The sequence below is a fragment of the Epinephelus fuscoguttatus genome, linkage group LG9 (genome assembly GCF_011397635.1).
Source record: "Epinephelus fuscoguttatus linkage group LG9, E.fuscoguttatus.final_Chr_v1".
Lineage (NCBI taxonomy): Eukaryota > Metazoa > Chordata > Actinopteri > Perciformes > Serranidae > Epinephelus > Epinephelus fuscoguttatus.
In genome coordinates this window covers 18,927,813-18,941,158 of record NC_064760.1, presented here as the reverse complement: position 1 = coordinate 18,941,158, position 13,346 = coordinate 18,927,813, and the positions used below count along the sequence as shown (strand labels likewise).

Genomic DNA, 13,346 nt, shown 5'->3' with positions numbered 1-13,346 from the left:
GTCAGTCACCACAGCAATCATTTTAGATATTTAGACCACCACCACTTGAGCAATAAATCTTCCAATATTTTGGCTTTGAGCGAAAATATGAGCTTGTTCATTAAAAGAATTGTCAAGTAGACACCATGACCTTATTGCCATAATTTCCCTGTTTATTCTTACCAGCGTAATTTCTAGATTTTACATATCCTACCTCTGTGTCCATCTCGCTTTCTGTTAGACGCAGATTGGAAAAACATTTGAGAAGCATGCAACAGTGCAGCAGATGATCCAGAGCCGACAGGCTTGTCTAAGGAAGCTGGCTGATAAACATGTGCGACCGATCCAACTGGTGGCCCCCAGGCCTGAAAACCCACCGCGCGCCAAGTCCCCGCTTTTCTCCCCCAAGCATGGTACAACACACACACATGCACACACATACAGTACTTCTATCTTTGAAAGGACCCTCACTGACATGATGCGTTCCCTACAGAGTCCAGTGTGATTTGTTAATGTTTTAGTAATCCTGCTTCTCCCTCTGGATTTACTATTACCACTTGCTCCCACAGTGTGTGTGTTCTACTCCCACCCGCACACATGACCTAGGAGGCTTGGCAAGGGCTGATTACATGTGTACAGCATACAGCAATCAGTTACGGTTGGCGGGGGTTTAATGTAATTACATACTGTTTGTATTTATTGCAACCCTAACCAGCACAAATGCAAATGTTCATCACACTCTGTGTCATGTTTTCAGGTAAATAACACTCCAGGAATAGTTAGCTTACTTCTTTATCATCTTTCATAGACAGGGCAGAGCATTCACAACAGCTGACTTCCACCAGCACACAAACAGGGCCAGTAAAGAGACAGGCTTGTTGTATTCCAACGAATCTCTGGACCTGCACTGTATTTTTGAGTGCAACCACCCACCCGTAGCAAATTTAAAACCACCTGCTCCCATGAAATTACTGTCTGGTTCCATACCAATGCAGTCCTCTAACCCTCACCCTTAACCATCACAACTAAACAGTATTAGGCAAGTTACTCTCAAAGTGTAATATATTACAAATTACTAGTTAACTTCATTTGAAAGTAATATGTTACTTAACATATTACTCTCCACGTAATAAGTTACTTACTTACTTTTGCATTACTTTCACCAAAATAACCTTAGAAAATGTTTCACAGCAGCTAATCAAAGCGCAGAAACTCCAGTTTATCACAGTTCATTTCAAATCCAGTGCTGCAGGTCTGACCCACTCATGCATTCATTGTATTAAAATCCCCTGCTTACATTAATAACAGCGTGATCATATAGAACAATTAAATAGCCTAGACCATTTAAAATAAATGCATAGCCTTGGACACAGGGACGGGCAGACAGAGAATCAAAGTTTGATAATTAGGAGATATAGATAAATGTTTATAATATTCAAGTCACTATGACGAGCACAAATTAATACGCCGGAGCTGGAGGGCCCACCTGTCAGTTCCTAGTGTGCCGGTCAGCTACAGCAGCACCAGTCAGAGAGTTATGCATAAGAACGGGACTGTGTGCTGGCGTTGCTCTGCAGTTGTAGGGGATTTAAATGGAAACACATCCAACATGTACTATATTTGTCGATGACTGGGACAAGGAAAAAACAAACTAGAGGCCAGCTCCTTATCTACACTGCTTTCTAGCAGCCTTAGGACACAAATGCAGAATGGGATGCAGTGTATGTATATGAATGGAAATAACCTGGACATGAAAACGCACATGATCACCAGCATCCTTCTATAAGATAGCTTATAATAGATGACGTGGCAACACACAACAATATTTGGGGATGTTTTTCTCTGTTGGCGGAATTGGAGCAGTGTGGATCATTGTGGATGAATGAAAAATGAAAACCATTAACAATTAAGTGTGGTTGTTCTGTATTAGCTACTGGACAGTTGAATATCCCATCTTCTTCTATGTATTGAAATCCTGTTGTTAACACTTTATATTACTTTATTACTGCTAATACCTAATATATTACTGTAATGTGTAACTTTTGTAATGCATTACCCCCAACAATGCAACTGAATTCCTAACCCGAACCCTAATTCTAACCTTAACGTTAAAACCAAGTCTTAACCTTCAAACAGGGTTATGGAGAAGTGAAGCCCAGTCAAAATGTCCTCACTTTCCAAAAATGTCCTCACTCTGTTGGTTAAAAACATGTTTTGGTCCTCAGTGTGTGTGGTACACACACACACACACACACACACACACACACACACACACACACACACACATAGGGCCTACACACCAATAACCATATCTCAAAAGAAAAGCTGATATAGATATTGTGTCATCTCATGCATACACACATGCAGAAAGAATCTTTGTTGCAGTTGATCAAACAGAATTTGTCTTTGGTTTGCTGCCCCAGTTTTTTAGCACACACAGTAGTCTTCAAGTAACTCCCTACCCTCCCTCCTGTGTTTCCCAGGCCCAGTATGGGGTCTTGTCCTAGCCCTTATGGCCTGGCACCAACCCCTGCTCCCTTGCATCTTTCCTTTAGGCACCATAGCTAAATTAACACATCACAGGGTCCCACTGAGTAGGCCTAAGGTGTTCCTGAATGGACTGAGGGTGTTAGCAGGCCACCTTTACACACAAGCCTGAGCGAGGGTAGAAGGTATAATCAGTCTGCTGGGAAATACCTGACTGCTCTATTAGTCAGGATAGCAGCTATGGAACCATATGTGGTTCATATACATTAAAGAAGCTTTCATCTCCCTTTGTGTCTCGTGGGAGTTTTCACAAAGCTCACCGTATACAGTACAGTGCTGCCTAATTAATACTGTATGTGTTATCTGATGTGTTTTTCTTTTGATTTGATGTGTCTATCATGCTACTGAATGTGCCTCCATTGAGTCTAAAAAACAGGTTTTTCTTTATGTCCATTCACGTCTTTAAGGTTTGCCATGAAATACAGCCATACTAATGAGAGTGATAACAACAAAGAGAATCAAAGTGATCACGAACCCTCCTGTGATACTGTAGGGACAGCAGCCATTTAAAAAAGGAGATGAAGGGGAAAGTGTTTAGCTTTGAACAATTGGATCCAGTACATGCATACATGTACAGTATGTATATGCATGCACCTACATGCATATGTACCACTGATGAATGAAACATGGCACATGCAAGGGCACAACAGTCAGCTGAGCTTGGACTTCCATGTAAGGATTCAGCTGCCAGGATCAAACACACACTGAGAGTCGTGCCAAACGCAGCTTTAGATCTTCACATGCTGGTTCCAGGCTGCACCTTTAGAGGAATCAGCCCTCTTAGCATTGATTACCTCAGATGTCAGTTATGACTGATTGATTCTTTAAAGTTACTGAGGAATAATAGAAGGTCATAGAAAGGGCAAGCAAATCCCACAGAGTCATAAATGATAATGTGTTTTGATTGTTGGTGCTTTAATTAATTCTCTTCAGTATGCTTCATCAGAGCAAATGGAAATATACTGTGTGAATTATACTCTAGCACTTTGATTAGCTGCTGCGGGTAATGATGATCTGACTCTTACAGGTGACGGTCTGAAGTTCACATTTGACCTCTCTCTGCCTGGGAAGAGAGCATCCCGAAAGAGCCCCAACCCCAGAAAGGTAAGGCGAAATAAAAACCTTTCATTTATCAACCTCTTTCCGTTTGGTCCAAGAACTTGTTCCGTATAAGAACAATTTCTCTACATCCACTTAAAGGAGTCAGTGTTGTCTAACTGTGTTCAGATAGAGGTGATCCACGACTACCAGGAGAGCCGGAGCTGCGTGTTGTACAGCCTGGATGGAGAGGACAGCCCAGATCTCTTGAAGCGGTGAGGAGGAGGAGGCATCTGTCCACCCATCTGTCTGTCCTCAGTATGGCTCTTGATGCTGTTTACTTTGTGATTCTCTTTGTTCAGTGCTAATGATGCCCTCTGGCTCTCTCTATGTCTTCTTCTCCATGTGCGTGTGTGTGCATGTTTGCGTCACAGTCATGTGATGAGGGAACTCATAGAGACAGAGAGGATCTATGTGGAGGAGCTGCTGTCAGTGCTGCTGGTGAGAGAACACTTTTTTATGTCACACAAAAATAGAGAACTGTATGTTTGTTGTTGGTGAAGTTACGCTGGTAAGGCTGCATATCCACAAACCATATATTTCCCTAATTGTGTTGCTGTGATTTCATATTGCAGGGTTACAGGGCTGAGATGGACAATCCAGCTCTGTCAGGGCTCCTGCCCCCGATCCTGCGCAGCAAGAGGGACATCCTCTTTGGAAACATGCCCGAGATCTACAACTTTCATAGCAGGTAAGTGATCAGTGTCTCACATCACACATAGACCTAGTTGAAATATAAAGTTAAGCATGAATTTTAAAGGTTCAGTTTCTGACATTCAGAACATTAATAAAGCAGCAGCTGTGTGAAAAATATAATGGAGTAATGATGTCCTGAGCAGAGAACGAAGTCACGCTTCCTCTCTGTGTGTTGTACAAACTTTTTTGTTTGTAAATGTGGTAGATGGTCCAGCTGGATGAACATGTGCGTCCCTGTGAGTGTGTCCCACTGGCTAGCTAATTCCTGCTGCTCTGCAACGATCTGAAGGCATCATTGGAGAGGCGTAGCGCCCACCCTCCTGTTGCCCCTCTGGTTAACAACATTTAAATCATGAGAGACTCGTTCTGAGAGAATATTTATTCACATGTGCACATAAGTATGAGAAATGTCAAAAGTCATCGATTCCAGGAGGGTGGTGAAGACATAGTAGATTAGAGATCCTCCACTATGGAGTCTAGAAGCTGGTGGTGTTGAGAGGAGATGAAGAGGGAGCTGGATGTGAAGAGGAGTGGGCGTTTGACGAGCTGGTCCTGGGTTCTGGATAAGGTGACTGGAGGTAAATAGGGTGGAGGAGGGTGCGACTATTCAGTCTAAAATGACAGCTGACAGGAGCAGAGAGGAGAACAGATTTAAAGTTCGGCAGCAGCAACATGAATGGCTGAAGGGGATTATGGCAAAGTGTGATTGGCTAACCAGGAGAGGGAACACCCATAGTCAGCTGACTGGTGGAAGTGGTGGGAGTGGGATAGAGAGAGAATTGTGAATGGATATAGCACAAAGACAGTCTTCCTGATTGAACTTGCTGAGCTTCATTAGCTCTGTAAGCACTGTTGCTGTTGTTAGCACTGTTTATGGAGTTAGCACCGTTAGCTGCCAGCTGCCACTTCCACTGGTTGGTCAATCTGTGTACAGCCTGACAGATTTAGTAGTATTTAGAGCTTTAAATTAGGATTATTTTTTGCTTTTACTTGAAAGTGTTAGCTTTGAGGAACTGCACTTTGCACTACTTAGTCCTACCAATGCTATCACACTATTTCACTGATTTACAGGTGACAGTTAAACACTAAGACATGCAGCGTGCCCAGTAGAGGCCTGGAAAAGACGATGTTAAGATAGTAAAAATGGTTGTAAACAACAACCATCCATAAAAACTCTGCTTTGCAAGCGTTTTACGAGGCAGGAAATGCACTCAACACATTTGTTAGACTTCAAGGTTACACACGTTTTTGGTGAGTGACACTGAATGTCAACATAACTTTTGTCTGTAAGAAAACTCCACAGAACACCTTTAACATACCAAATATACAGTACACAGTGGAGTTGCTACCCTGAACTACAGAGTGTGCCTTCCACTGAGGTCCATGGATCATTTTTAGAGCAAAATACATTAGTGTGTAGTACTGAGAGAGATTCATTGATAGCTACAGTGTTTTTTGTAGCATGATTTTGTGTACATGCCAGTTACCAACCAGCTCTCTTGGGAAAGGGAAGAAACATAAACCAGCTTTATCATTTATTGCATGGACTGGTTGTGTGGCTTAACTTTACAAATACCAAAAAATAATAATAAATATAAATAATATATAATATAAATAAAATAATAAAAAAATACTTTACATACATGCAAAACAATGGAAAAGAACAGCTGTATAGAACAGACGCTGGCCAAGGCCCCAACAGTCAGTTATTGTATTAGGCTGATGCGTGTTAGTGTATGGGTTAAGATGAGTGAGATCTAATTCTTGACTTTGAACTTTCTGGGAATCCAGGGTTTTCCTTCAGGACCTGGAAGGATGCCTGGAGGCTCCTGAAAGTGTGGGAGCTTGTTTCCTGGAGCGGGTGAGATGAGAAATGTCGTCATGTTTTGGAGCTTCTTTATATTTTTGATCATTTGTATACAATTTGTTTCCATATTTTTCTAACAGGCTTCTGTTTCCTGTCTCCCCCAGAAAGAAAGTTTCCAAATGTATGAATGCTACTGTCAGAATAAGCCACGCTCTGAGGCGCTGTGGAGACAATTTTCAGACTGTGGCTTCTTTCAGGTCAGTTTTGCAGTGATTCCCCCCTCAATCAGTATTTACTTCTCCTGTTTTAAATTGTGTAAACCCCTAGGTTGGAACAAACGTGACTTCAACTTTACAGTTCAAATTAAAAAGCTATGATGTGACAAACAATCCCGTCAATGTGCCTGTATTTGTCTTCCCTTTGAAGGAGTGTCAAAAAAAGCTGGAGCACAAACTGGGCCTGGAGACCTACCTGTTGAAACCAGTCCAGCGCCTCACCAAATACCAGCTGCTGCTTAAGGTTAGAAAGAAGGCAGCCTCAGAACCCATCGGCTATCAGTCTGATGACGATAAACCTCTGTGGGGAACAGGCGATATCTCTGAAGATCTGGTGTGGCAACACAGATATCAGGGCCAGGACTTCCTCCCCCCTGGACCGGTCATTTCAGCTTATCTCTATAAACAGATATCTACATATGAATGCAGATAAATGTTATAATAGCTAATTTTAAGTTAATACGATCAGATGACAGCCGATGGGTTTCGAGTTTGTTCTCGGCCAATGTGTCCCACCTCTCCACATGGACTGTTTACCTGCTGCTCAGACATGATTCTTCAATACTATTCAGACTACCAATGGAAACCAGAAATTGCAAACACTACATGTGTTAGATTGGATGCCGAAGCCATTTATTCAGATTTTTAACCTCTGATATTTAATGTAAGTCTTTACCACTAGAGTGTGCTGTTTCAGCTGCTGTATTTACATGTGGTTTTACATTAATTTGTGTGTGCATGTCTTTGCAAACATGTCTGTTGTTCTGTTTGTGCGTTCAGGAGCTGCTGAAATACAGCACAGATTGTGAGGGGACGTCAGAGCTGCAGGGGGCACTGACAGCCATGCTGGACCTGCTTAAATCAGTCAATGACTCCATGCATCAGATAGCCATCACAGGATATGAGGTGAACATTCTCATTTCCTGAACTCAAATTAATGTCTTCTAACTTAGATTTGCGCAGGAAATATATTAACAACAAAATCTCACACACATAAAAACCACTTCCCATTTTACGCAGGGTGACATTTGCGAGCTGGGCCGCGTGTTGATGCAGGGTTCTTTCAGTGTGTGGATCAGCCATAAGAAAGGCCCCACGCGCATGAAGGAGATGGCTCGCTTCAAGCCCATGCAGAGACACCTCTTCTTGTATGAGAGAGCTCTGCTCTTCTGTAAAAGGAGGGAGGAGCACGGAGACGGCTGTGACAAGACCCCCTCATACAGCTTCAAACACTGTCTCAAGGTTGGTGTGTGTCTTTGTTTGTGTGCGTCTGAGAGGAATACGTTTTGAAACATCAGCCAGAGGGTTAAAAACAGTAGTGAAACAACCAAGTACAATCACTCTTTGAGTAACTTGAATATTTTCATTGTATGCTACTTTACACTTATACTCATTACATTTTGGAGGCAAATATTGTTGTATTTGACAATTTAGTTACTTTGCAAATTTAGTAGAAATAAAATACTAAATTATAATGTATTATTTAATACAGTAGGTTAAGCTACCCAAAAGTTAAGTTGCATTTAATTTCATTCATAAAGCCCAATATCACAAATCACAATTTGCCTCAGAGGGCTTTACAGCATACGACATCCCTCTGGACCCTCACAGCGGTTAAGGAAAAACTCTCCACCCCAAAAAAATACTTAAATGGGGAAAAAAAATGAAGGCAAGAAGTATATAAAGTAATTACAATTAGCCCCACCCTTACCAGCTGCAACTTTAAAGTGATGAACACATTAATGCATCATCCAGTAACATAATGTATACAAGTCTGAATGAGTACTTTTATTGTTGGTACTTTAAGTATATTTGACGCTAATCCATGTTCTTCTACTTCAGTAAGATTTTGAATGCATGACTTTCTCTTGTACCAGAGTATTTTTACACTGCGGTGCTGCTACTTTACTTAAGTAAAGGATCTAATTGCTTCTTCCACCACTGGTTAAAATACATAACTAACATTTTGACAGTTGCAGGTTGTGTTTTGACAGATGTTTACTGAGTGACACAGAGTGACCTGTGGTGTCTAAAGCGTGACACCTTGTGGAAGCTGCAAAGCAAAGTTGTCCAGGGTGCAGAGACAGCTAGCTAGCAAACAGTGGATCATCTGCTCGGAGCACCCAGTTGAAAACAAAATCTGAGTGACGTTGGTTCCTGCTCTCCTAATCTGAGTTACATTAAATCATAAAATCATAAATCATCTTTATAAAGTAGATGTTACCAACTATTTTAAGAATTTACATTGCAACCTCAGAATAAAACAATTTATAAAATCCTTCTTCCCATGTCTTAGCAATTTTAAGACTCCTGAAAAATGGATTTAAGACATTTTACTAGCAATTGCAGCCTTATTTTTAGATTAATAAATTCAATGCCTCTTAAAATTTCATAAGGATCTGTAGAATTGCCGATACAGGACTCAATACATTGGCATCATCTCCTGAATTGCACTTTTCTGAATTTGATGTTTGTCATATAACATTACACCTGTCACAATGTTGATTTAACAGTCAAACAACTCAATTTACTGCTCACTATTGGTTATTTATTGTGTAGACAACACACACAAGTACACAAGAAAGTGCTTTTGAGCATTAAAACAAAATTCTATGGGTAAAAGCTGATGGTGGTTTCCTATTTGACACATCCAAAAAAACTGTTACAGTAATAACTTAATACAACAAATAGTTAATGGTCACCACATACAATCACTCATCACCCCTGACATTATCGCTCACATGATCCATACTGAGGTCTCAGCACTAAGTAAGGGAGTGACTGATCTGCAGGAGACACCTTGTTGATGTCACTGTCTGTGTTGTTATCTTTTAACACATGTAAGTTGCCCAGCTGGCCACAGAACCTGCTGTATTCCTGTAAGACTTCTTTTGTTGTATGTGTTGATGTGCGGAGGGTGTCGCAGCAGGTGTCACACCAACAGCTGCTGCTGCTGCTCTTGATTTATTATTGAGGATGTGGGGAGGAAGCAGTCGCACAGCGGAGGTGTGTGTGAGTGTTTGTGTTCTGACAGGACAGATGTGTTACATGATGTAAGTCTGATGTGTGATGCTGCTGTGTGTGTGTGTGTGTGTGTCGGTGTAAACAGTATATGTCTCTTGGCAGATGACTGCTGTGGGGATCACAGAGAATGTCAAGGGAGATGTGAAGAAGTTTGAGATCTGGTACAGTGGCAGGGAGGAAGTGTATGTGGTTCAGGTAAGGAGTCGTAAAAAGTTTAAAGCTGGATAAATACAGTACGTTGCTATAATTTCTTATTGAAGTGTAGTTTTAAACTTTTTCAACTAGAGCTGCAATTATTGGTCAATCAGCAAAAAATAATTGGCATAAATTCTGATAATTAAAAGACTAATTCATCCCCCAAATAACCATTTGTATGTCAGTAAATCACACCATGTTACGTTGAATTCATGAACAAAATTTGGACAACAAAGAATCAAAAATCAGAGAGAATTCTTGATAAATATAAGCCATACATTACCACGTTTAGCAAAGCTGTGAACAAACTCTTACATAACTTGTGCAAAATATTCCAAGTCTTATATATACTCAGTATTTTCCAAACTTACAGCCCTTTTCAATGGGAAGCTGAATTAAAAGTGAAACTAATCATTGCTCCCTCTTTACTACCAGACTCCATTGACAAAAACAGTAATTTTACCTCACTAAACACAGGAGCTGCTGGTCTACTGCTGCCTTGATCAGTAGTTTGTGTTACTGTGTGACCTCTGTGTTTTTAAAGGGTTAGTTTGGATTCACCAAAGTCACACAATAACACAAACAGATTAACTGATCGAGGCAGTGGTAGACCAGCAGCTCCTGTGTTTAGTGAGGTAAAATTACTGTTTTTGTCAATGGAGTCTGGCTTTGAAGAGAGTATAGATAAGTTTCACTTTTAGTTTAGTTTCCCATTGGAAAGAGCTGTCTGTTGGGGAAGAACTGACGTAAGTCTGGATAAATGAGACTTGGACTACACTGCAAGAATTGTGTGAGAGATTGTAAACAGCTGTTTTCATATAGTTTTGCTTTCGTTTCCTCTGTTTTATCAAGAATTTTCTCCATTTTTGGATCATTTGTTCACCTGAGGCATGCAAGAAATACGTTTTCTTCACAAATTTAACATAAGACAGGTGAGTGATTGATATACAAATGGTCATTTGGGGGAGAAAGTATTGCTTTAATACTGGTTTCCTGTTCTCAACTGTGAATAAGCTGTTTCCTTAGTCATCTTTTACAATAAAAACTTTTGGTTTGTGGCTGTTGGTTTTTTGGACTCTGGGAAATTCTGATTTTTTTTTTTTTAACTACAGATGAATGATTAATTGTGCAACTATAAACAGAGGTTAAACAAAAGAAATGTTTAACTGCTGCAATCCACTGACCGTCTGTTGTAATATTTCTTTTGTCTCTCAGGCTCCTACAGTGGAGGTGAAGATGGCCTGGCTCAATGAGCTTCGCAGGATCCTGACCAACCAGCAAAAGCTGCTCAGAGGTCTGTGGACATCTCAAGTTAATGTTGGACAGATAATCTCTAAATGCAGGCTCCACTTCTTAGCTTTTGAGCTTTAAACTGCATCACATGGCCCAGGAGAGCATGAGATGTGGTTGGAAGCTCTGAAACTTGTAAGTGGAGGTTTGTGCTGTTTTACTGTTCCCAAAAGAGCTAAATATGGTTACTGACCCAGGAGCGACATTTGTTACCTCCGCCAAGGAGGTTATGTTTTCGCCAGCGTTGGTCTGTTTGTCTGCCAAATAACTCAATAAGTTATGAACGGATTTTGATGAAATTTTCAGGAAAGGTGGATAATGGGACAAGGAACAGATGATAAAATTTTGGTGGTGATCGGTTAAAACAAAGTGGATAAAATAATAAAAAAGTCTATCGTCTGACAGCCTCAGCAGTAATTCCAATTTCTAAAGATGGTGAAAATAGCGCCATCTGGTGGCCAGAAAGCACATCTTGTTCTATTGGCTAAATATTGTTGTAATTCTAAAGTTGAAATTAATGTTCTGTGAAGTGAAGTGAAATATACAAAAAAACATGTTATATTCTGTGTTGGTACAAAATAAAAACAAAATTCATGACCTCCTCTCTCTTCTCCCAGATGAAGCATATCAACATGGCCAAATGGTCGGACACATGCAGCTTTCTCCACCTCCACTCTCTGAGAGGTCAGTGTTTACTGGTTGTTTACAGATCCAGTGTTTACAGCAGTGTGTTACAGTAGGTGCATGACTGTAGGCCGTAGCTGCACATACACACAAACACACACAGGCAAATGCAAAACACACACATGCAGCCACAGCACTACTATCTGCATTTGCTGAGTTTTCACATCTGATCACAGCTTGAGTGAATGAGTCGATATCATTTCACGTTGCCCACGTTGAAGCTTTGTGTGTTAGTGGTGTGTGAGAACGGGCGCAGGCCCCACTCTATCCACTGCTGTCTGGTTGCCTATCCCCACTCCTCCCATCCCCCACCTGCAGGGGCATGCGGCCGTCCAGAGGGGTACCCAGGGGCTGTCTGCCGGGGCTGGACTTTGTCTCGCTGTCGGCTGACGTGTTTCTGTGCCTGCGTTCCCGGAGCCCCCGTCCCAGAAGCCCCCGGCAACGGCCCCGGCCGCGCCCCCGCCACCGCCCCCAGCGCCACTGACCTGCCCTAACGCTCAGTGGTAAACTCAGCCTGGCTCACCTTGCCTGGCATGATCCACCTGGCCCGGCTTGGGGACTAAAAACCCAGGGCTGCTGTGTTTGCATACTGATCGTCACCTGTTTCCCCTTTTTATAACCTCCATTCTGGTTCATAACTGACCCTCATACTCCCCTGCCGTGTTGAAAGGCCTGTGTCTCAACAGCTTCTCCATGGCATCTCTAACATTGTATACAAATATCGCTCTCATTTCTGCATCTCAGCTGTTTTGCATGTAATGAAAAGAGCAAACAAAAAGAAGAGTTTTGGTTTTCATTCCATGAATTTTTTAATTTACTCATGACAGCTGTGTTTTTAAGATGGGGCTCGTTTTTTGAGATCTAATCAGAATACTGTAGAATTTGAAATCCAGAAACCTTCCTCATCAACTAAACATAGAATGACCAAATCTCAAAATTTGGATCTTGATAAACCGAGACCAGATCTTCCCTTATGTTGACACCCTGTGTGAACACTGCGTTGGTGGTCTGTGAGTCCTACTTCCAACTCTTACAGAGAAGCTTGCACATGGCTGATCTGTGTTGTGTGCTGCTGTGTGGCTGTCACCTGAATGGTCATGGCTGTATGAGAAACAACAGGACAGAGTTGTTCCTTGACACTCATCTGGGGTCAGCTATACTCTTGGAGGTATATGGATCGGATTCAGGAAGCGACGGCAGACCCGAGATTGCGTGACTGTGGATAACGTCTGTCCTGAGCGTGTCTGCTGACTGTGTTAAACATTTACTGACATTTGGTGTTTTGTTTTGTTCCCCTCAGCAAGCAGCAGAGGGCGTCAGTGAGCTCAGAGGACACTGAGTCGGGGAGGAGCAGTCCAGACCCCCAGCCTCACTCCCCTAAACACCAGCACAACCGCAGGAGTGAGTAAATCTTGTCTACACACATTTATGCCGCAATCAAGTAGATACTTAGTAACTAAATCACAAAAAATGCTTTGGGAGTTGATGTAAATCATTCTTGCTTTACACAGTTTTGCACTGCTGTTGCTGATTTTCTTCATAATCTCTAACTGATGTAGATATTTGACTTTTCCCCCCCTCAGCAGTTCAGGTGTACTTTGACCTGAAGAACCAGGTACATCGAGGAATTTTGGGGAAAAAGGTCCAACTACTGAGATTAACTTTTGATTCTACGTTCTTGTTAATTTCCCAGTAAGTGACAAAGAGGTCTTTATAATGTCGATACAGTTACTAAGTATCTACATGGTGCC

At 41.6% G+C, this 13,346-nt stretch overlaps 1 protein-coding gene across 7 annotated transcripts in view; it reads left to right on the top strand.

Annotated features, from left to right (window-relative positions):
* mcf2a (MCF.2 cell line derived transforming sequence a) overlaps nucleotides 1–13,346 on the top strand; it is a 35,552-nt gene that overhangs the window by 17,632 nt on the left and 4,574 nt on the right. For 4 of the 7 annotated variants that reach the window (XM_049585027.1, XM_049585026.1, XM_049585032.1 and 1 more), the window contains 14 exons: nucleotides 221–392; nucleotides 3,554–3,630; nucleotides 3,754–3,839; nucleotides 3,999–4,065; nucleotides 4,200–4,315; nucleotides 6,112–6,181; nucleotides 6,292–6,384; nucleotides 6,554–6,646; nucleotides 7,183–7,308; nucleotides 7,423–7,644; nucleotides 9,529–9,621; nucleotides 10,837–10,915; nucleotides 11,529–11,595; nucleotides 12,896–12,996. In XM_049585027.1, coding sequence (XP_049440984.1) covers nucleotides 221–392; nucleotides 3,554–3,630; nucleotides 3,754–3,839; nucleotides 3,999–4,065; nucleotides 4,200–4,315; nucleotides 6,112–6,181; nucleotides 6,292–6,384; nucleotides 6,554–6,646; nucleotides 7,183–7,308; nucleotides 7,423–7,644; nucleotides 9,529–9,621; nucleotides 10,837–10,915; nucleotides 11,529–11,595; nucleotides 12,896–12,996 — 1,462 coding nt within the window. Of the gene's footprint in view, nucleotides 1–220; nucleotides 393–3,553; nucleotides 3,631–3,753; nucleotides 3,840–3,998; nucleotides 4,066–4,199; nucleotides 4,316–6,111; nucleotides 6,182–6,291; nucleotides 6,385–6,553; nucleotides 6,647–7,182; nucleotides 7,309–7,422; nucleotides 7,645–9,528; nucleotides 9,622–10,836; nucleotides 10,916–11,528; nucleotides 11,596–11,913; nucleotides 12,233–12,895; nucleotides 12,997–13,178; nucleotides 13,288–13,346 lie in introns of those variants that run through there. The other 3 variants (XM_049585030.1, XM_049585028.1, XM_049585033.1) reach the window with 3 other exon arrangements.